Source organism: Pezoporus wallicus, unplaced genomic scaffold, assembly GCF_028554395.1.
Source record: "Pezoporus wallicus isolate ANWC-B61680 ecotype Strahan unplaced genomic scaffold, APGP_CSIRO_Pwel_v1 contig_6464, whole genome shotgun sequence".
NCBI classification, from domain to species: Eukaryota; Metazoa; Chordata; class Aves; order Psittaciformes; family Psittacidae; genus Pezoporus; species Pezoporus wallicus.
The window spans coordinates 3,338,585-3,361,265 of record NW_026642130.1 but is presented as its reverse complement, the minus strand read 5'-3'; the positions used below and the strand labels follow the sequence as shown (position 1 = coordinate 3,361,265).

The 22,681-nt window shown below is 39.3% G+C and overlaps 1 protein-coding gene across 3 annotated transcripts in view; it reads left to right on the top strand.

The window, feature by feature from the left end:
• Positions 1-21,796, top strand: part of TFAP2D (transcription factor AP-2 delta) — a 52,557-nt gene extending 30,761 nt beyond the window's left edge. For all 3 annotated transcript variants that reach the window (XM_057427673.1, XM_057427674.1, XM_057427672.1), the window contains 2 exons: positions 5,913-6,026; positions 20,842-21,796. In XM_057427673.1, the coding sequence (XP_057283656.1) occupies positions 5,913-6,026; positions 20,842-21,061 (334 nt within the window). In that variant the 3' untranslated portion in view covers positions 21,062-21,796. The remainder of the gene's footprint in view (positions 1-5,912; positions 6,027-20,841) is intronic.
• The last annotated feature ends 885 nt before the right edge of the window (positions 21,797-22,681 follow it).

Below are 22,681 nucleotides of genomic sequence, written 5' to 3'. Positions count from 1 at the left end.
ACCAGAGCTGTCAAACTACCATCCCAGTGATTGAAACATTGGGAAATCATGCAAGCTGGGATCCAACAGAGTGCAATCACCCTTTATTAGGGGAGAAGACTGACCAGCAACAGGGCTGTCCTTTGTATTCCAATGCCCTTCTGCTTTGCCAGGATTCCTGGCCTTTGTGTCCCTTTCGTATCCAGAACTCTTTGCCCTGAAGGTGACCCAGGGACAACATGAATTGAAACATCTCAGACTTGTGAATTCGGTGAATATAGCCAATGATCCTTTCCTGGGGAGATAAACTGAGCACCATGTGGCTTAGGGGTGATTAATTTAATCACTTGTGGGTTAAAAGGAATAATATAAGTGGAACATGATCTTATTCTTACCTATACCCACATTTGTTTTAAGGGCATGAGGAGTTTCAGAGACATGAGAATAAACCAGCTGGCAAGAGGCAGTGCCTCTCTGCAAGCTCTGTCTTCCTATTGCTGTATAGCCCATTAACAGTCTGCACCCCTACCTACAGAAATGCTGATTGTACTGCTGGGCGGTACAGCCTAAACAAGAGTTAAGACTGCAAGTTGCCCCAGTTGGAGGATTTGCCCCATCTGTAAACTGTTACTCAACCCCTTCTTTTCCACCTCTAGTGAGATCGTATTCCCATAGGTTGCAATAATCAATGGGTAGCTATTATATCCTGCCTCCAAAGGCTGCCCCATTGAGGGAGTCTCACTACTCTTTCTCATCACTCCATACCTACTTTTTCACCCTCTTTTACTACTGAGATGGGGAGTTGTGGGCATACATTACTCCTAACCCCCATGAATTTTGAGCTTGTAGGTTGTTATCCTGCACTTGTAAGGAACAAAATCACCTTTTCTCCATTTCTTCAGTTTAAAACACCAGGTAAATTGATCAGAGAGATCTGTTGATAATACATATATATTATCAACAGATAATATAGTATATATTATATATACTACTCTAATCATAGTCCTTGTAACAAGGACAGATGGGTCCATATATGTGCTACTACTGCCCTCTCCTGCTTGGAAGGAGAACAGTGATTCACAGGCCAGTCCTGTCCAGGTATTACAAGAGACACAGGTCCATAGTATCATAATATTAGCATTATATTTCCCAGCCATGCTTCCATGTGTCTGCTTGTAGGTGCTCCAAACATCTGTCAAGAATTTCAAATATTCACTAAGCACGTATAAGCCCTAGATTTGTAATAATTTCTGTAATTTTGCACCTGCCCTGCGTCATGTGCTTGTGAGATAGGACACCAGAAAAAGTGGTGGATTGTTGTGCTGCCACCAAAAACAACACTGCAATTACAGGGTGGTAAAATCACCCATGGCAAGCTTTGCTTATGGAAAGAACTTGACTGCCACCATCTCTGCTCATCGCCATTGTTCACTCTATGTCAGAGCCAGAAGCCCATAGAAGTGTGACTTTGGCAGCCCTGGTGAGATCTTCCGCATGTGGGGTCTTGAGGAAAAATAAGGGAAAAGAACCAAGTTATTTCCACAATTCATATTACATAGGTGAAATTCCATTCTGGATTCAGACATCCAACTTCAGAGGCTTAATTCAGTTTTCCAAACATAGGTACCTACTGCCATTTGAGAGAAACTGGTTATCCAAGTTGTTTACCAGCTGCTGCTTCAGGTTTCTTTTTCTCTGACAGTGGTTACGGATGTCTTGGGCACTACATATCTAGGCGAGGGTAACTAAGAGCTCTATTAGTTCTTAGTGTCTAGAATGCAGAAGTCTCTTGTGTCCAGTAAGAGTTCACAGTGCTATCCAAGCCATCTATACCTTGTGATGAAGAAATCCAACCTCTCTGAAGTATTTCAGTTGCCATGCACAGAACTGTGGCCTACAATCTAGTGAAAGTTAAACACTGCTACTTTAGATACCAGTAACCCTCTTTAACACATGGAGGCTCTCTTTACTGCCCTACTCAACCCTACCTGGTCTGAGGCTATGTTGATAGTAATACAGTAAGTGAAATCAGGACCATTTTTTACCATGGAACAAGACATGTTCATTATATTAAACTGCCTGACCTTCCAAAGCTATCTCTTGGAAATGGTCTCTACATTTGCTAACTCAGAACCTGGCTGGGATAGAATTAGTTGATGCAAGAAGTTGGTGGCATGGCCCATTCTAACAATTTGATGGTCTAGACAATGAAGTCTTACCTGACAATTATCATGGGAAGAAGAGATAATTGTGCTCTGTAGCCAGTATAGAACACTGAACACAAGTGACAACAAGGGCAGGATGGAAGTGAAGCAAGCTTTGGTTAAGAGCTGAAAGAATAAGAAAGGGTTAGCAAGGGGATAATGAAAGATGCTGGTCTCCTATGATTCTCCTTCTTTCCATTCATCTCCTTTGACAAAGTAGATGATTGTCTGGGCACTTCAGAGCAAGATGCTCCAAAACAAAGACTGAATTGTCATCATTCTGGTCAAAGGGTGCTGATACTGGCTTATTAACCCTAGACCCTTTAGAAAGGTTTCAGGACATACCTATGTAATTCACACTTAAATGAAAAACTAAAAAAGGAACCTGATTCCTGATGGTCTTTTACCATGGGTTAGTTCACCTGGCAGAGATGTGGGAGACCCTGAATGACTTTACAATTGGAGACTAAACATGGTCAGATTGCAGCTAGGACAGACTGCTGAAGTCTGCCTCAATAATTCCACTTGATGGAGAGGTACATTGTCCTGTGGGAAACATCACAGAGTATTACAGCACAAGGCCTTCCACATGAGACAGAGGGACAGATATACACATATTTACACGGACCAAAACAGAACAGTGTGAATAACAGTTTTATGTAGGATTACTTACAGCCAGTACAGAGTAATCAAAACCTAGCTCATGACACTATGTGCTCAGTTTTCTGAAAAGTAGCTCTGCGACTAGACACACAGGACTTGTATCTCACTGATGTCTGATCTTTGACTGCCTGGCAACTCTGCCACATTTGGACTATATCAGACTCATGGGCACACATTTGCCCCACTCTTGTACTCACCACAAGGCATTTGCTTTGGTAACTGCTACAGATAGGATCATGGACTACATGGGCTCTTGTGATCCAATTCAGAGTTTTTTTATCTTTTTCTGATTATATACTGAAATATCTGACTGTCTATCACAAATAATTGGGCACCTCCCTTGCTGGAGTAACCCGGACTTTTCTTATTAATCTGTGGCTCCTAAAACAGCATAACCACCTTTGTTTTTTCAAAATCACAGTCCAACTCAGTAAATAATTGTCAGCACTCTCCCTGTCACTACCCCAGGTGATGTTTTATTGCTAGTGGAGGCTCTGAAACACCACTTTACCTATAAATCTCCTTGAAAAAAAAGTAGGTTACTGCCTTTTGCAGGTTTTCGTGTATAATAAAAAAGTTTTTTTCTTTTCTTTCAATCTGCCAACATTCAGTAAAGACTTTTGACATGTGAAGATAGAAAGGAACTTAATTACACACTTGGTTCTGACATTTTCCTTTGTCAAAATGCAAGAACTTTTAAGATAAACTTTTTCAACAGGTAGAAAGTAGAGGTTGGAGGGAGAGGAGCAGTGTTGACAGGGCCAACTGGGGATAGTAGATTGTTTAGAAGCCAAAATGACTGACTGTTTTCAGTTGTTGAAAGGAACTGTTTTTCCTCTAAGGACCTGATTCATTAAAACTGTATGCTGCATTTACATACATTTCTGCTGAATACCTCTCTTTGCCTGAAAGGTTAAGGCTATGCTCTCTTTGCAAGCAGTCGGTGTCTAGGTCCATACAGATGACAAGTGCTTACAGAAATCAGGCTTGGATGAAGTCCAGCAGCACAGTAGGAAATAGTGTTTTTCATTTCCTTTCCTCTCAGTCAAGAGAGAGCTATGGTATCTATAGTCTATTTCAACAACTTGCAGAACAGTGATAAAATTCAGAGTAAAAAAAGGTTAGTATAGTTTCCTCGCTTGAAAATGGAGAACCATCTAAAGATCAAGCAGCTGAGTTTACCCACTTTTTTTCCATTATGCCCCTGTCCCAAAGGACAAGAGTTACAAGGTGACAATGCACTCAAAATTTATGTAGGACCAGATGTGCAAAGTCTTCTAACAGAAATTGTGGACAACAGAGATGTTCTTTAGTATTAGAAACTGCCCACACACACAGTGATTGCATCTGTGCTAGCAAAGTAAACTATTCACAAACTATTCAGAGTTATGAGATTGCAATTGTCCATCTTATTAAAATGTTAGAATTGTTTTTTGAACTCTCCCGAATATCTTCTGGGTATGTAGTGGGAGATAGCATACACCAGGTTCCATACTGAGGAAGCTACCCTGTTTAGGACTCTAGAGGAGCATAACTATTCAGACCTTACCAGAAGATGACAATTTACATGAGGTTATGAGAATGATGCCTGGGACTGTATACTTTACAATGCAGATGAGTGTCCTGATCATCTGGTGGGCATAAGGTCCTCCTGACTTCACACCAAGTGCCTGTATTTCCAATACAGTCAATGGAAAATGGTATGCTCATTTAGAGAATTCTTGAGAGAGAGATCCAGTTTTAATTAACTGTATCATAAACCAATTGAAAGTAAGTGGTGTCTCTATTTATCCATGGTCCAGATAGTAGTCTTCTGAGAACACACACTAAATAGAGCTGATGTGGTTTCTTTTTTGAAAAGTACATTAGTAGAATATTCCTAGACTAATTTGCAAACTGACCCAACACAACAATATTACAAGAATGAAAAGACCATATTTTCAGGTCTCTCCTAGTGTAAGGTCCTATACAGTGATATCCCAGGGGATACTTTTAAGCCCCAGGTGCTGAGGCATCCTGAGAAGCCTGAGGTAAGGCCCAAGAGGAAGAGAGAAGACAGCAAGGCCATTCAAATTTACCAAAGAAGTTGGGCTACTAGGCTGGTAGAACACCAGGCAAGACAGAGCCCAAGGTCCCATTGCAAGGTGCTGAACCGTGGTCCCAGGTCCTACCTTCTGAAAGTGTGTATTGCCCTGTAAATGATCACTGAGAAAAAATGGAGATGATGGGATTTGCCTCATGTGCCTGTCTGTTGTGTAAGCGCTGCCAGCTGAGTCACTGAGCTCCTCACCATAAAGGAAGAGTCACTGCCAATACAAGTCCTCTGGACTGCTGTAGACACCTACTTTAGGCTGCCTGATGTGTGGTAGAAATATAGAACAATTTAATTAATGTTTCAATAGGAAATTTAAATACTGCTGCTGTAATTAATTCTCAATCTGGAAGACTTATGGGAGAGGTCTCTGTTGAGAATCCATCAGTTCTGTCACAGGCTCTACAAAGAAGCAGAGTATGGTCATAAATGGAAATTGTGAGAGCAAAGGTAGCATTTTCCTTCACAACTCCTAGTGTTCTACTTGTCTTAAGAGTTAGGGGGTTAGAAAAGCAAGGCCAAAATGGCCAGTACTTCTACTTGCAGATAAACCAGTGCAGAGAAGCAACTATACAAGTAGTGTATTTACACAGCATCTTCAGGCATGTTCTAATGTTGTTATCATTTTCTTTAAACATAACCCTGGCTTCTAACAAAGGTGAGCTTAGTCAGACTTAACACTACCTAACTGAGTCCAGCTCAGGACAGAAATCATGTTTTAAAATGTCAGCGTTAATATTGTTCCAGAGGGCAACTATTCCTGTTCAAGACATTCTGTATGTTGCTGGCTCTGAGAATTTGGGGCAGAGAAGCAAAAAGGGAGATTTGTTTGCCTTTAATTTCTTTAACAAAGCCGCTGCCAAACATTTCTGTTATGAATGAGATCATTCAGGATGAGGTGACAGCGTTATGGGAATCAGTTTTATGGAAAGGATTACATTCGTCTTATTTAAGAATTTCCACTTTCCTTTTAGACAAATATGTAAAGAATTCCAGGACCTTCTAAGTCAAGACAGATCCCCCCTCGGATCCTCCAGACCAACTCCAATATTAGACCTCGACATCCAGAGACATTTAACACATTTCAGGTATGATTTTGAAAGAGGAACAATTAACTAAAATCCATAATTTTGATAAAGGCTACATATGATGTCATAGTGGTATTTGTTCCCTTAGTTAGGAACTTAGATAGACTATAATGTCCATAATACCTGTGTTCTCTGTGCTTATTAAAAGCATGTGTTTGTCCAGCAATGTAGGTCAGGTTAGTTGCATTCACCCTGCTTCTAGGACCACAGTCTGAGTTTGCATAAGTAATTTTCTACATCTCCTGGCCAAATCTGCCCATCTGGCCAGAAAGTTGTCTTGCTCTAGATGTGAGCCAAATCACAAACTAACTAACAAAGTGGGTGGTCCAGAAATGTAGAAACTGAAGTCCAGAGCCAAAGTGACAATATAGATGAATCAAAGTAGCAATAAAAGGAGGAACAGTTAGGCTGCACCTTTACCAATTCACTAAATAGTTCCAGAGCCTCCTCTATGCTACTGAGACCATTTGACGTCATCTTACTGTGACTGTAGTATTAACTTTTTGGTCTCCAAAGCAGACTGTCCTCAAAGTACACTACCTACCGGAACAGTTTTACTGCACTAATTGAACAACTACTAACTACTAACTACAGAACAACACCCTGGAAAGGTGTGGGAGAACGCAAGCTGGCTGAGACTAAAAAGCCAGAGACTGCTCGTATATTTAGACTCAGTTTCTGGGCCCATGCCATAGCAATATTTAATTTACTGGTGTAGACAGCCCAAGAAGCCGTTATGAAGACAAAGACCAAACTTCATCAGAATTTTGTCTAAGTTATGGATAAAAGTGCATAGATGATTTGAGATCAGAGAGATTTATTAGCCCAGGAGTTGCTGTATAATTTCACATTTTTCATTAGGCAATGTGCTAGATACAGCTAAGAGTGAGATGGCAACTTCCAGAGAGACACTTTGAAATTGTGGGGTCATCTAAGATTATTATCAAAGATAAGCTTGATGAAACATCCTACAGGTGCTCCTATTTCTGTTCAGACCACAAAGGGGAATACATGACTAGCTCAGGCTGCAGATTTTATTTTTTTCTAGCAATTAATTAGCTGATATGTGAAATCATCAACATGTAAAGAACTGTTCCAGAGAGTTGTTTACAGACCATAATACCAAACAAGTTCATTAGGCCTATAAAGGCTTAGAATGATGTTCCATATTCTTTGCTACAGCCAGCTGAGCCACTCTTCATTTGTTGGGTGGACAGGCAATTTTGGACCCCAACATCCAAGTGTCTTTTAGCTATTATGATTCAGATAGAGCATGAAACACCCAGCAGTCAGGTGGTATGATACCTAAAGTTTAGTTCCTCCAACTTTGAATGGATTCCAAAATACCAATACCCACCATCCCACTTCTTTCATCTATGTGTCAGGGGGTGGGGAGAGGAAATGGCAGTGCCTGGTCCACAAATGCACGCGCTCCTGCTTATTCTAACACATACCTGCGTGCATCCTATGTGTAAATGAACATATCTAGAAACCCAACTTCTGTTCTCATGTGGTGATGTGCACACACATGTACATACCATTTATGTCTATGTATGCTTTCCCTTATAAACACATACCCCAATACCTAACTACACTGTCACACCGAGGGAGACATACTTATTTATATAGGATACTGATAGAGTGATTTTAATAGGTTACCTAGGCTTGTGGAAAAATAGGTAATTCCCCATTACGTGCACAAAAAGTAAACATGATACAAGGTAGCTAATCCCCAAGGATTCCTGTGCTTAAAGAAATAGCAGTCAGGATAAAATGCTGAAGGCTTCATCTGCAAAAGCTGTCAACTGGTACAGCTCCCATCCTTCTTTCTCTGCTATACTTCAGTAGGTTGAAGTACAAAGCTACTGTAGCAGCTCCTGGATCATTCAGTACTTTCTTTCCTGCCTGCAATAAGAAATAAGTGTTGGACTGAAAATCGGCACCTAGAAGAGCACAGGTCTTGACCCTACAAAGATGCTTCCCTGGGCTTAAATCAGACAGCCTTCTCTGATTGTGTTTAGTGAATGATGAGTACTGCCAGACCCACAGGCTGAGCTGAGACAATATTCCTTTTCCATCTGTTATAGAGAAGTTGAGGTCAGATGCAGATTCTGACCCAGACTTCCAATGCTACTCATCTACATGTAGGAGCCTTCGTTTCAGCCATGTGTGTACTTTCTGCTGTACCCTCTAAGCATCTTGCCTGTATAGCCCATGAAATCTGCATTACAGTTAAGCAGACCTAACATAGACATCTATATTTGTGTGACTTGAAATTCTCTCTAAACTCTAGTGACTGAGCAGTGCGGTCTAGATCTTCAGCTGAACGAGAGCTTAGCCAACCAGTACACATTAGACACTTGTATTGTAAATAGCTAAAACTAGCATAGACAAAAACATCACTATTCCCATCCACTAAATCTGGCAGCCTCCACAGCTAGATCACCTGAAGCCCTCTTACGACTACGTGCTTTCTTAAGTATCACAGAAGGCACTTAAATCTGTCACAGATGTCAGAGAAGATACAAGAATGTAATTCACCATGTTTTCAGGAGCATTAACTATTTTCCAAGTCAAGTTTTCAACACAGAAAACAGTGCTTCTGACTGATCACTTGGTTTCCCTGTGTTTCTCTGGGGGATGAACCTCAGACTGAACCAACCTCTGTCACAGGAAATTTGTACCTGATCAGTTGGGATGAGGGAAAATTCTTGATACCCCAAAACACAGAGAAAGGTCTTGTAACCTAGGAACAATACGCTCACTGCTATCTGAGGCACAGCACAGCCTCCTACTGGTCACAAGCAGAAATAGAATAGTCAAAAATCACTTAATAAAAAGATGTTGAAAGCATCTGCCTAACAATCCACATGCCTAACAATAAGAATCAGATAGTCATAGTACATTGGCTTCCACATACCTGATCATAGGACCCAATCATATGTTCCACCTAAGACTGGATTTCCAAAAGAACAGGTTGGTTGTCCTTATGTATTACAGTGAAATGAACATGATTATCATGTATCTATACATATAAAAAGCTGTGCAACTGTATGCCAGAGAGGATGTGATCTTCATGCCATAGTCATTGTCAAATACTCTGATGACATCTACGGCAATCAGAGTCTAAAATTGGACTGTCTTAGTAAGTGGATGGTCCTGATAATACACATGAAATTAATGTTATTTATGACCAAAATGCCCAAGAGTTGTTGATGGTCTACAAATGCATCTTGCAGAGGAGATTTAAATCTGAAACAATGACTCCATGTAGTCATCACAATTTTTTTAATATGCTTTTTCAACAGTGAAATTTTCATCTTCTTTTCTAGCTGTATTCCAGAACTGTACAATTTCTCACAATAAATACTCCGTCTTTTTGCTGCATAAGTCTCTAGACTGGGAGGGGGACAAAATATCACATTTGGCAAGGACAAAGCATAGTCTTTCACTGGAATCTCTGATTAGGTTTTGTGAATTTTTTAGCATAAATATAGAATTTTTTTTCAAAATTATGATATTATGCAATAAGAGGTGATTTTTGATCATGGTAAGTCTCATATAGTTTTATACAGATTTAATATAACAAGAAGAGGTTCAGAAATTCTGCCTTGTAGACTGTAATAACCAAGGCAGCAAAGAAAGTGCAAGGTGAAAAGTTATTTTATACACATATGTATATGCTTATGCAATATGATGCAAAAAATCATGACCAGAAAAATTTAGAGAAATCACACATATCTTTATTATTAGAATAAGTTCTAAGATAATAGAAGACTTTTTGAAGAGCTGTAACAACTGATACCTACAGTAGAATCCAACTTCTACTACCTTGGGGTAAAAGGGAGTTTTCTTTAGGAATAAATTATCCTACAGCTAGTAAGTGCAGAGTTATGTGCTCCACTTGTTCATGATGTTACTTCTCAACATTAATAATTAAGACCAGGATTCACAGACTGGCACAAGTCAGATGGAAGCAGTGCTTCCCATTTCCTCTGTTTTAAATCTTCAAGCTCACATTTCTCTGAAGTTTTTCAACTGAGTTCCAATTCATCAAGATCTGTAAATATGTGTCCAACCTGAAGTACAGGATAACCCACTTGAAGGGATCAAAATTGCTGGGTTTGCTTAACCTACAAACTCAAAGTTCACACAAAGGGTAAAACAGTGGAAATCTTCAAAGGAATTGCCAGTGAGCCTGAAAACTGCTGAGTTGTGCACAACTTTACCACATAAGCAAAAAAAGAGGCTCTTCTACACCTGTGGTACAACCATGTTTGTGCAGCTGCTCTGAGATGTCCATTTGACCTGCATACAGAAAACTCAATTCTGCATGAAGAATGAATTCCCAATATTGTTTGACTATGAACCAACAATTCCATAGACCCTTACATTTTTATCAGCAACTATTGTGCAGTACCTCAGCAGGGGTAGTATTATGTATGCTTTATTCAAGATTTCTGGACTGAAAGCCACCACTTGAGCTACCCTGTCCCTGGATTCTGAAAACAGAATCATCATTAAGACACAGAGCAAACGAAAAACACCCTGGAAAAAGTGCTAAGATGTTGTGTCCAGGTATATGAGTGTCTCTGTCATTTTTTAAAGGCTGATCTGTGTAAATGCATTTATGAGCATACTACAGTATAGAGAGAAGTCAGCACATCAGTACTAGAAAAGAACACAAAAGTTTCTGTAACTTTAAGGAGAGGAACATATTTCTCTCACCCTTTGCTTTCAAAATGGAGTGAGCATCAGGAAAGGGAGAGTAAAAGACTGAGAGTGACAGCAAAAGAAAGGAAAACATGAGAAAAAGAAAATATTTAAATAAACCTTAGTTTCTTTTTTAGAATGACTTTTATTACTTACAACGCAGATGTCTTCTCCCCAGAGCCCCACAGAATCATGATAGACTTCTGTGTACACATGCATGCATCTGTGTATGCAAAAGGGAAAAGCAGGAGGTTTAATGTCTTCTGAAAATCATTTTCAAATTCTACTGATGTCAGTAAAGCTGAAATTTCATCTTTATTTTTCTTTCAGAACAGAAAGGTTATACAAACCTCCCTTTAGCATTGTAAGTCGGTTGGTTTTGGATTCAGAACAAGTAAAAGAGACTAGTTTTATGCCCAGTGAAACTGAGAGACAATTCTCAAATTTCTAGGGTGATGGGAGGGAAAAAAGGGGTTGGAATGTTTGAAGAAAGCAAAAAAGATGGATGAAAAAGAACAGATATGTAAGGCTGTGAGAATAATTCACTTTAGAAAAGCCTGGAAATGGTGAACCAGGGCAATCATGACCTACAGCAGAAAACAATCCTGCCCGGAAACCAATAGCTCCAAGACACACACCAAGAAACTATATTGTGCAGGTAGTTGTGATGGGAGATGGTGAAGCTCTGGATAACCCCCAACACCCATAATCCTGCCACTAATTCAGGAGAGCTGAATGGTGACATTGCAGACCATCAGGTTCTTCTGCTGAATCTGGGACAATGTTAACCAGCATAATCATCAAGCTCCATCTTTTTCCTGTCAGTGGCGTTCAGGTAGATCTGAAGTATGACAATATGTAAAATAGTTGGAAATAACCTGCATATCACTCATCTCTGTAGCATTTTTGTGCTTCCCAGACATTTAATACATCCAACACTCTCTAGAGCAGATAACCAGACCAGATAAACCAAATATTTTCAGTTGTATAGATCCCTGCTGTGAAGAAGGCAAATGTATCTGTCGTATTTCAGAGAAGGAATGGAGACATGTAGAGATTAATACTCTCCAAAAGATACATGAAAACTAATCTAATAAGCTGGGTAGATATGGTCCTGGACACTGAAACACAATTGTCTGTAATGTTTGATTTCTGCTGTGGTTCCTTTTATGTATTTGGCCTTGATCAACTCTGCCCCAAACAATTCCCAGGCACAAGTCAGCCTCACCTCAGTCAACAGGATATTCTCAGTTGGAAGCTTAGATATATATGACCACTACTTCACAGGTTAAAATGCTGGAATAATGGAGATAAAGCCAAACTATTCTACGTCACTCATGATCAGAGAAGTCTGGACACTCTTCACTTCACTAATGCAGATATAGGTGACTAAAGGCATTTCCTAGCTTCAGTTTAAGCACCTTAGAGTGATTGACCTGTCTGGTGAATCTAGGGATCAAGGGTCATTTTAGGTGTAAAAAGACACCCCATCTCACATTCATCTGCCACTCCCTCAGCTGAAGGGTTTTTTGTGAGTCCTGCATCACATCTACCAATGTTATAGATATTCTAAATGTCCTATGGCAGCTCTGGTGGCATGGGTGAATCTGCAAGTTCACTTTCCATCCCTTCTTTTGAAGTTGTTCTCTTTTGCAAAGGAAAACTTAAGGCTGGATGGAGAAAGAGATCCCCCAAGTATCCTTTTCTAGTGGAGTGGCTTCTGCACTAAATCAAAGCTAGGGTTCTGGATCTAGGATCCTGTTTTATTCATTTCACACTTAAGCCTGTTGATAAAGTATCAAATCAGCCCTCAGTCTGAGGATCAGAATTTAAGATATCCCTCCAACTGGACCGAAGGTCCAAAAGACTAGTATTTTTCTTTATTTTATACCCGACCTCTCTCTCCTCTTAAGTGGAGAGAGCATGTATCTACTTCTCTCTTCCATTCCATGTTATATATGAGCTTCCCACAGATTCAGCCAGGAACTTGAAAGTCACACTGACATGTGTCTTCTTGTCTTTGCCTTTGTAACCTGCCCTTGCATCAGATTTTTTTTTTTTTTAAATTTTTGGCTGAAGTCTTTTTATCTCCGCAAAATTTCATGAAAACTAGAGTTTCCATAAAACCCACCAGAAGTTATCCACATTCTGTGCTGGGAAACCAAAAAACATGACACAAAATACTTACAAAAAGAAGACTTGCTGAGATTATACTCAAGAGATCTGTGTCTGTTCATGTACACACTACCTGGCCTCATTAATCAACCTCTTAGTCTCACTCTCTTCACTTGTAAAATTGGGTATAGACATAGCTTCCATGTCTGCTTTTGGAATGCTTGTGTCTGTAAGAATCTGTAGTGTTTGGAAAGTTCATGTATCCTCCTAACGTCATTCATTATATAGGGAAAGACAAATACCTACCAATTACTGAAGTTGGATTCAACCCTTTAACTTCAAAGTTACTTTTCATGAAGGTGGAAAACCACATCCAGATCATTTTTTTTATATGTATAAAAGCAAAACCAGCAAAACTATTTTCTTGCAAGTGACACTTCTTTCATTGCAGAAACCTTGTAAAAGCAGACAAAAAATAATAGGGTTAGGATACTAAAGCTACATAATTAAAGCAATGAACATCCTCACAAATTATTCTTCGTTTTGCCTAGCCATCCAGCTGATATGAAACATCCTTCCTATGAAACCATTTGAGATTAGTTTTGTTGCTTAGCTAGTCTCTGAGCCTAGAGCTGTCAGCCTCCTGCAAGTGCTTGGCATTACATTTGACAAGGTGACACAAAAAACAACAGGCAAGAAACCAGAGGCTCAGACTTTGGGAGCAGCAAGAAAGTAACACCATTTTTTCTGAAGGGTAAAAGCAAAAAATTAAATGGGTTTTGAAGCTCAACATGTTTTAAAATTGCAGCAAAGAGCCAAACCCAAAGCCTTACTTGTGGGTGGCCTTTACAGATGCCACTCTCCCCCTTTGTATATTCCATTTTCTTTATGCTTCTTTGCTTATCAGGAGGTTAAGGAGCTGCTGTCATAATTCCAGTCTTCTTGATTAGCAACACCAGCCTTCTATTTGGATGCACTGACGGGAAGAAGCCAGTGTGCAAAGTCGTGGTGAAGCACCTCTGGTGCCCTCTGGAGTTCCCTCGTTTCCATGATCTCTCTCAATCTGGCTTTAGATTCTGCTAGCTAAAATGGACAAGACTTTTCCTCATGCTGAGGTACTAGTAAACATCAAATTGATCCTTTTTTTTTATTTTTTTTCCTTTATTTTCCTTGGTGCTTGATTTACCAAAAGTATTACAGTTCCTTCCTCTGGGCTTTTTCCCTCACTCCCTTTCCCAGGGGTTCCCTCATTGATCATTCTATAGCGAGAGTTCAATCACATTCTCCTGCTCTGCCGATGACCAATATTCTTTAGGAAGGGTGTGAATTTTTAATATTCCCACGATTTTTAATTATAGTCTTGTGATACCATATTCCCTTGAAGTCACAATTTATGAAGTCAAGACAACAGATCTGTTTTCTTTATTCACTTCATCAACAAATTAATTTGTTCCATGATTATCAAGGAAGAAGCAAATGAATAAAACCTTGGGCAGTTTGATTTGGTTTACAGTCCAGCAATTAAGATTTCTTAAAACCTTTGAAGCATTTGTGTTTTCCCCAAAACAGGAATGGTATCCACCCATTTCCAAATTCCTAGGTTACAAAGTTGTATCAGCATTTTTATAATGCTTACTTCTTGGTCTTTCTCATTTGGGAGGCTTCTTAGCTACATTTAAACTGAAAGAGGATAGATCTTTATTAGCTATTAGGAAGAATTTTATTGTGAGGGTGGTGAGACGCTGGAACAGATTGCTTTGAGGAGCTGTGGGACCCATCCCTGAAAGTGTTCAAGGACAGGTTGGATAGGGCTTGGAGCAACCTGGTCTAGTGAAAGGTGTCCCTGCCTGTGGCAGGAAGTTGGAACTGGGTGAGCTTTAAGGGTCCTTCCAACACAAACGCTTCTATTATTCTATGATTAGCTGCCTAACTGGAAAAAAAGTAGCAAATTTAATTAATCTCTTTCATTTCTCTGCCTTCCTATAGAGCAGACATGTGACCTTTAGCTAAGTGAAAGGAGAAACTGAAGGAGCTTATGGCTATGGGAGGGACAAGTTCATTTTTTTTCAAAAGTATTCAGTCATCTTGGATCTGTGATCTCAGTGGGGTGCTTGGCTCCACAGGTAGTAGTGGGAGGTGAGGCTAGCTTTCATTCAGAGTCAGCCACAAGTTTGTACATATTTTCTTATTCAAAACAATCAAGTCACAATATTATCCAGTGTTTTATTTGGAGGATATAATGTGCTGTGCTGGAAACATTTCATGTCAAAAATACAAGGGATTCTATGAGTGCCATGAGCACCACAGTACCATGGCTTAATCTTTGGACTATAGCTCAGCACTCCATAGCCACAGTTTTGGATGTTTCAGGTATATTGCCTGGGCAATTGCCCTAGTGTGAAAAATTGGTCCCAAGGTCTAAAATATACAGAGCTGAAATAGAGTATTTTGCATTCTGTCCTTACTTTCTCCATTGCTTTTACACAATGTAGAAGAAGGTCAATCTGCTTAGAACATCTCCTTGATACATTTATTTTGTTATGAACAGAAAACAAGCATGAAGGCCTGCTTTGTAAGGCTATTTCTGTATGTGTTGTTTGCCTCTCTGGTGTTACAGACTACCTACCCCTACAATATGTACTGGCCATGTTCTAAGGTTTACCATGGCTGTCAGTCTAACTTGTGTCATAGTTAGGCCTACTGACCTTCTGTAGTAAAGCTGTCACAATTTAATTCTCTAGGCAACCTTCACAGGACAGACCTTGAAATCAACAGAAGCACCTAGAAGTCAGTAAGACACCTCTAATTTAGGATGTTACTTGTATCAGTGAGGAGATTGAAATCTTTTTTCCATTTCCTTTACAGCCCAACCACCAAAAGTCTTATTAGATCTTATTATTTGTCATCTGCCTTGTGCTATTAAATTTAGATTTATCCCACTTTAATCATGAAGTGGTTTCCATATGCAAAGTTCTGAGAAAGCCCGACCAATAAGTTCAAGCTTGCTTTTTCTTCATTATTATTGTTCTAAATGAGGGTGTAAACATTCAGTGCAGATGGCCTCTTCTCCCCCACAGAGAGGGAATCTGTTTCATTTGCTGCATGTCGGAGTTTCACCAGCCTGGGGTATGGAGAAGTCCTTGAGGTAGTTGCCAAAAGAGAGTCCAAGCCTTCAGGCACACTTGGAGCTTTTCACTTTTAAGTAAGGCCATCATTAAAACATGAGGAGACATAATTGCATCACAGAGCTAGGCAGAATTGCAGGCGTGTCTGGATGTCCTTAAGCATAAGGATTTATAATATATTGCCCTGATATTCATTCCCTTCTTTCTGCAGCTTTCCATACAGAGTACCAAAATCAGAAATCTTAGCCTTGCCTTTTGGAACAAGATTAGTTATAGGAGTTGTACTACAACGCTGAGAATACCCAGAAGATTTCATTATGAAACCACTATGTTTAATTTTAGGGTTTTAAACCCAAATGAAAGTATTGTAATGAAAGCGACTCATTTCATAGGTGTGGAGAGTACCAAAATTGAACCAATTTCAGTGGGAACTCAGCCTGAATAATCGTTCAACTAAATTTGACTTTAGGAAACACATTTGAATACTTTGCTATTAATCTTCTGTGTGTCATGTCTGATTTAAATGTAAAATCAGATTTTCTCCCCAACTTGAAACTTACTTCCATAAGCAAATGGAAATTATTCAACTTTCTTAGATTTTAGTCTAGACCTTTTTTTCAAGATTTTAACTTGCAGAGGAAGTCCACCAAAATTAGAACAAGGGGAATTACTGATAAAAAAAAAATGTAAGACAAAGTAGAAGATAATCTCTCTCAGCATTTTGATGCTTATTACATGAAGTAAGGCTAATAAAATACACCCTCAGAGGTGTATGGCAAGTAGAGCCGGTCAGAATGTTTCATTACTAAACTTCATGGGAAAATTATTAGCGTCTGCAAACCCCAATCTATAGAGAGCAATGTATTCATCTGACTGAACCGAAAATGGAGTTGCCATGAGACTGCAGCATCATTTCACTAAAAAGGTGTTGCCTTTTCTCTAATAAATACAGTGCTATCTTGAAAAAAAGACTGCTGTATTTGATGATTAGTGGTACATAAGAGGCCAAACTGTAAAGGAGATAAAACCTTAACTCACCCCATAAAATTCTTTTCCTATGAATACCAGTTTCAGACCAGAAGTTTAAGATTCTGCTCAAGGTAAAATAGCCATATGAAGGTGCTTCAACATAAGCTGGATGTCTAAGCTTCTCATGTAGTCAATGAAGATCTCTGACAAAATGTAACTGAGTAAATAGTAGCATGGAGGGTCTTTTTATATACTGCTAGGTATGCCATCAGTACACTGCTGTTTTAAAAGGGTGCTGCTTTCCTATAAGCCCTCTGCATTACCTGTTCACCAGATACAGATATCTTGTTACCATAGGGCATCTCAAATAGCACCAAACACACATTTTTATTCACCTTCATGGAGCCCTCAGAGTAGTCAGAAGAACGGTGCAGCTCACTGTAAAGGAGACACATCCATTTCACGCACTACATAATTCTTCAGAATTTTCCCACATCATTATTCATGAATAAAGCTCCAATGCTGAATTCAGTCACCTAAACTTTGGCATCTAGTGCTGTGTGAGATACACAGGGGTAACCTTCCTGTCATCAAAACACCTAGAAGTAAGGTGGACTTAAGTCCTATCATATCTAGCAAATCTGTGCAGATGTTTCAGATGTCATAGAACATCTCAAATAACTGTAGACCCTTATACATAGGAAACTATACTAAGTCCCCTTGGATGGTCATAAGAGGTTAGGCATTGTTGATGTACACACCTACGATTTGGCACCTACGCTTATGTACCTTAATACCGGATTTTCATAGAATCATAGAATCGTTAGGGTTGGAAAGGACCTTAAGATCATCTAGTTCCAACCCCCCTGCTGTGGGCAGGGACAACTTACACTAAATCATATCACCCAAGGCCTCGTCCAACCTGGTCTTGAACACTGCCAGGGATGGAGCATTCACAACCTCCCTGGGCAACCTATTCCAGTGCCTCACCACCCTAACAGGAATTCTGGTATTTTCTACAGTCTTTTTCAGCATTTCAGAATATTCAAGTTTTTTATCCTAGTTCTTAGCCCTACAGATTATTTCTGAGGCAATCTCTGTAGGTTTTCACTGTAGTATTCCCACTTTGCTCTTTATATTGAGCTATCAAATGAACACAGTACTATTCCCTTTGCTCAGGAGTCAAAAGGTTCAAAGACAGCAGGCCAGAAGATTTCTATTCAATCCTTTGTTAAACTTACTATCTGCATCTACTGGAAATGAATTGTTGCAGGTATTGCCAACTTTTAAAAGAGGTAAACTATTTTCATTTGCGTACAAGACCATAAATATTTTTATATGTACCTTGGTATAGTCAGTTCCCCAAATCAAGACTCAGAAGATCATGCAAGCCATGTAAAAAACATGAGATATTTTAACTGGTAATGATATATTTTAATTTCCCTTTTCTTGCTTTTTGTTATTGTAAGCTCCATCACATTTTAATTTCTATGGATTTATGAAGACCAGAAATGATAATAAAATTCAACACAAAATCTTGAAATCACCTGACTCCTAAAAGGACTTTGGAGAGCTATAAATATTCTTATCTATGTTCTTATGCTGATTTTACTTTTACTACTATTAAAAACATGACTTATGATGATGAAGATGATTTCTATTATCCTGGTATGCCAGGCATTTCTAGAAAAAAAATAAAGTGAGGAATGTTTATGTTTTTAATGCTAAATTTAAAAGATGCAGATATTACTACAAGTGCAGATTTCAAGATTCATGTGGAATTAATTGATGTCTGCAAACTGGTCCCTGTAAATATTTAATTATCATTTTTCTCTCATTACTAACTGGGGGTAAACATAAGTTCCAGCTTTAAAAAGTGCCTGGAGACTAATGGATAAACGTTCTAAAAGTGAGTTATTTCTTAACAGCCTTCAGGAGACCTTTTGTAAAAGACTGGGACACTCTCAATCTGAAATGGATATTTCCAATCTAAGCTCTCATTTTGGTTAAGCATCCCATATGTTTGTTGTCTTCTCTGCAATATGAGCTTTCCTAGCAAACAAGGTTCCCATATGTCCAGCAGACAGAAAGATTACCCTGTTTTTCCCATACAGTTTTTTGGGGTTGTTTGGTTTTGGTTTGGGACTTTTTTGTTACTTCCATCATCCCAACAATTGTCCATGTCCTGTATAATCTTTATTCCCTTGTTCCTTACTTTTTCACTTTTTTCTGAAATAGCTAGAAAGACTGAGAAGCCAAAATGTGGAAGAGAAGAGTTCTTGTTGAATCAAAATCTTCCCATTTCTGAGCTACTCATGGGTCTCTGCATTAGACCAACATTTACTGATGTGTTGCCTAAGACACCCAGAGAGTTACTGCAGTGCCAAGATCTTAAATAGTACGGGATAGTAAATAGTTATTGTTTTGTCAGAATCACTGTAATGTGGGGGGGGTTTGCCCTCACCCAAAGCAATATAAAGTATTGATTTCTCAAAAATGTCCACAGACTCAAAAATCGCCTCTGTTCCTCTTGTGTTCATTCTGCCTTAAGCAGAATTGGGATAACTGAAATCAGCTTTTAAAAACTGCAATGGCACTTCAACCCTGTGAAATAATTTTTCATTTATGTTTCTAAATGAAAATTAAAGATCTGGAGGATTTGAGTAGGGTTTGGTGTTTATTTTTTTTTTATGTGAATACCTTGTTTGCACTAAGATGTCTAGTACAACTTGAATCTCCCTGTCCCTTACATGAACATCTTATACTGTACATATAATATTTAGGCAAATAGGGCTGAAACTGATTCTCTGAACTGGTCTCTGGTGCCATTTCTGTTATCCTAAGGTAGCAGAGACGTCCTCACAAAGATAGTATCTAAGAGGCAGGACCCATGGGAAACTTGCACACTTATGGATATATAGGTGTAAGCCAGCCTGGATGACTAAAACATTTCAAGTGACTGTAGATGCATATGTGTGCACTGAAATGGTCCTCTAAACTGAGATTAGATTAACCCACTATAGGTCTGCCTGGTAACTTCATTAATACATAATTTCAGTAGCTGCTAAGTGAGGAGCATCACTGAAATTGCAGTGCAGAAAAAAAACAAGAAAAAAAATAGTGTTCTCTTGAAGAAAGCCCCTACCTTATTTGGATGTAAGGTGCAACAGGCTAAATCTATACTAGTAAATTCAACACAACCAGGGCAACATTGCTTGAATTTATTTTTACTATTATTTGGTTAGGATGGTGCATGAATTTAACCTGGCTGAGCTAGCCCTTTATGAAACAGTTCCTGGACATTGTTTTGACATTAACCTTATCCAGGTACTATTCCCTGTAGGCAGTTCAGAGTTTACTCTGTTGGATGCTCAGAGGACTTAGACACACAGATATGGCCAAACTGCCATATCTGTGCTGAATTTCCTAGTACAGATCCACTCATACATCCGTATAGAGCAACCAGGTCTTGGTCAGGAGTCTGATGTAGAAGAATGAATAAACCACACAGAACTGGTTTTATTTACCTGAGAGAGCCAAAACTTTTGGGATTGGAAAAGTAGCAGTGCTGAAAAGTCTAGGGCACAGATCCTCTCTTGGTCTCTTTGAATCAACAACACTGTCAATCTGCATCAGCCAAGGATCTGTCCCCCTGTGTTCAGAACTGAGACTCCTGCAAAACCCAGCCTTTGAAGCTGTATGTAGTCTGCTCTTTGGCTCTACTCTTTTCTTTTCTGTTTCTCCCATAGGTAACAAATAGTTTAGGGAGCAAATCTTGAATTTCACTATAACAAAATGAGTGTAGTGTAAACTCTTCGATGTATGTGAGCGTATTTATATTTATGTCTGTGTGTGTATTTCTTGTTATTTTTCTGTCTCCTTCCCATTTGTAGTTTGATCACTCATGGTTTTGGAACTCCTGCAATATGTGCTGCCCTAAGCACTTTCCAAACTGTTCTCAGTGAAATGCTGAACTACTTGGAAAAGCACACATCGCACAAAAACGGAGGAACGGCGGAATCCGGCCAAGGACACGCCAACTCGGAGAAAGCCCCCCTGCGGAAAACTTCAGAAGCTGCTGTGAAAGAGGGCAAAACAGAAAAGACAGACTAGCTACATCAAACAGAATCTATTTCGAGAGAGTCTTGCTGCTGATATTTTTTTTAAATATATATATCATTGAGGGCAATTTATCTCCAGTGGACCAAATCCAAAAAAGGGGAAAAAAAAAAAGAAAGAAAGAAAGAAAAATCAAATAAAAAGAAAATAGGAAAAGATTAAAGCAGAGAGAAAGAGAGAGAATGAGAGGAAAGCATTCAATCTTAAGAACAGCAGTGTACAGTAATTGTGTGATGAAATTGTCACTTTTTAAAAATTTATGTTGCTCTAAACTACTTTTTCGTGCACGTAGTATTTGATTGTTCTGAATGAAACACTAACACTGTTTTTTATAAACACTTCTGGACTTGGCTGAGGTGGCACATGAAATTTGAAGCACTTTCTTCTCCAGCAGCAGAATTAGGGCCAGTGCTTCGGTTGTGGGACATGCAGTTCCAGTATCCTGACTTTGTTTGCATGCTGGACAGATTGAAAGAAGGGCTTCCTTTGATCCATCGGAATTGCCTGATCTACTCACCATTGGGAAAACAATATGGAAACCTGGCAAAAGAGGAATTCTTGGGCCGTGGGACAAATGAACTGTTCGGTGTTGGGGGCTACTCATCCCCATGTGGGAATGTTCAATAAAGCTGCACTGGAATGAGGCCAGAACCTCTTAGGAATCTGCCCTCAAGCAGCAGCCATGGTGTCTTTTTTTAAAAGAGAGTGACAGACAAAAGTGGAAAAAAAAAACAAACAAAAAACAACCCAACCTCAATAGTTTCAATAAAAGCCCTCATCCCTCTGTGAACTTCAGATTAAATGACAGCATGGGCTTCTGTCCTCTGTCTTCTCAGCCCCTGGTCCTATAACACTGCAGTCTGCCATACCTGTGTCTCTATTTAACAGGATCAATTCAGGCAATTGGAGCCATCTTTTTTGTTGCCTTGATTTTATGACGCTTTCTTTTCTTCAGCTTATTTCTGCAGCTTTATTGTCTTTAGGAATCCAGCTGAGGTGTAGAGATCTAACAGAATCCACTCATTTTCCAACAAGAAAACAAAATAAAACAAAATCAAAACAACAAATAAGACAGATTGGCTTAGTCCACAGCATCTAAGTGGTAATATACTTTTGAAATATTACTTTACCACTCATCCTCACAGAGAAAACATTGGAGACATAGATTCAGCTCAAGAGGCTTTTTCCAGCCACATTCTAACTTCTTCAACAAGAATTTTATTCCATTACTTTTCTTGTTCCTCTGACATCACTTTATTGAGAAAGTTAGGAAGGACTGGAGTTACAGGATGGGGTCATACTGGCCATCTAAACTCCTTTTAAGATCAGCAGAATCAGAATTTTTCTTCCAAGGGACAGTTCATCTCTGTGGTAGGAAATAGCACAGCTGTCTACATGTAAGTGTTCAGACCACTTTGAGATGTTTTAGAGTATCTAAGACAGTCACAGAGTTTTGACCAAAATAACACGAAACCTAAAGGAGGACTGGACTCACCTGAGGAGGAACTGGAGGGTACCAGAAGATAGCACTAGATACCCATGGGTGGCCTCTTGATTGGCACACCAAGTGTCGAGGATAGGTAGAAGGGATCATCTGAAAGTGACTGTCATTCT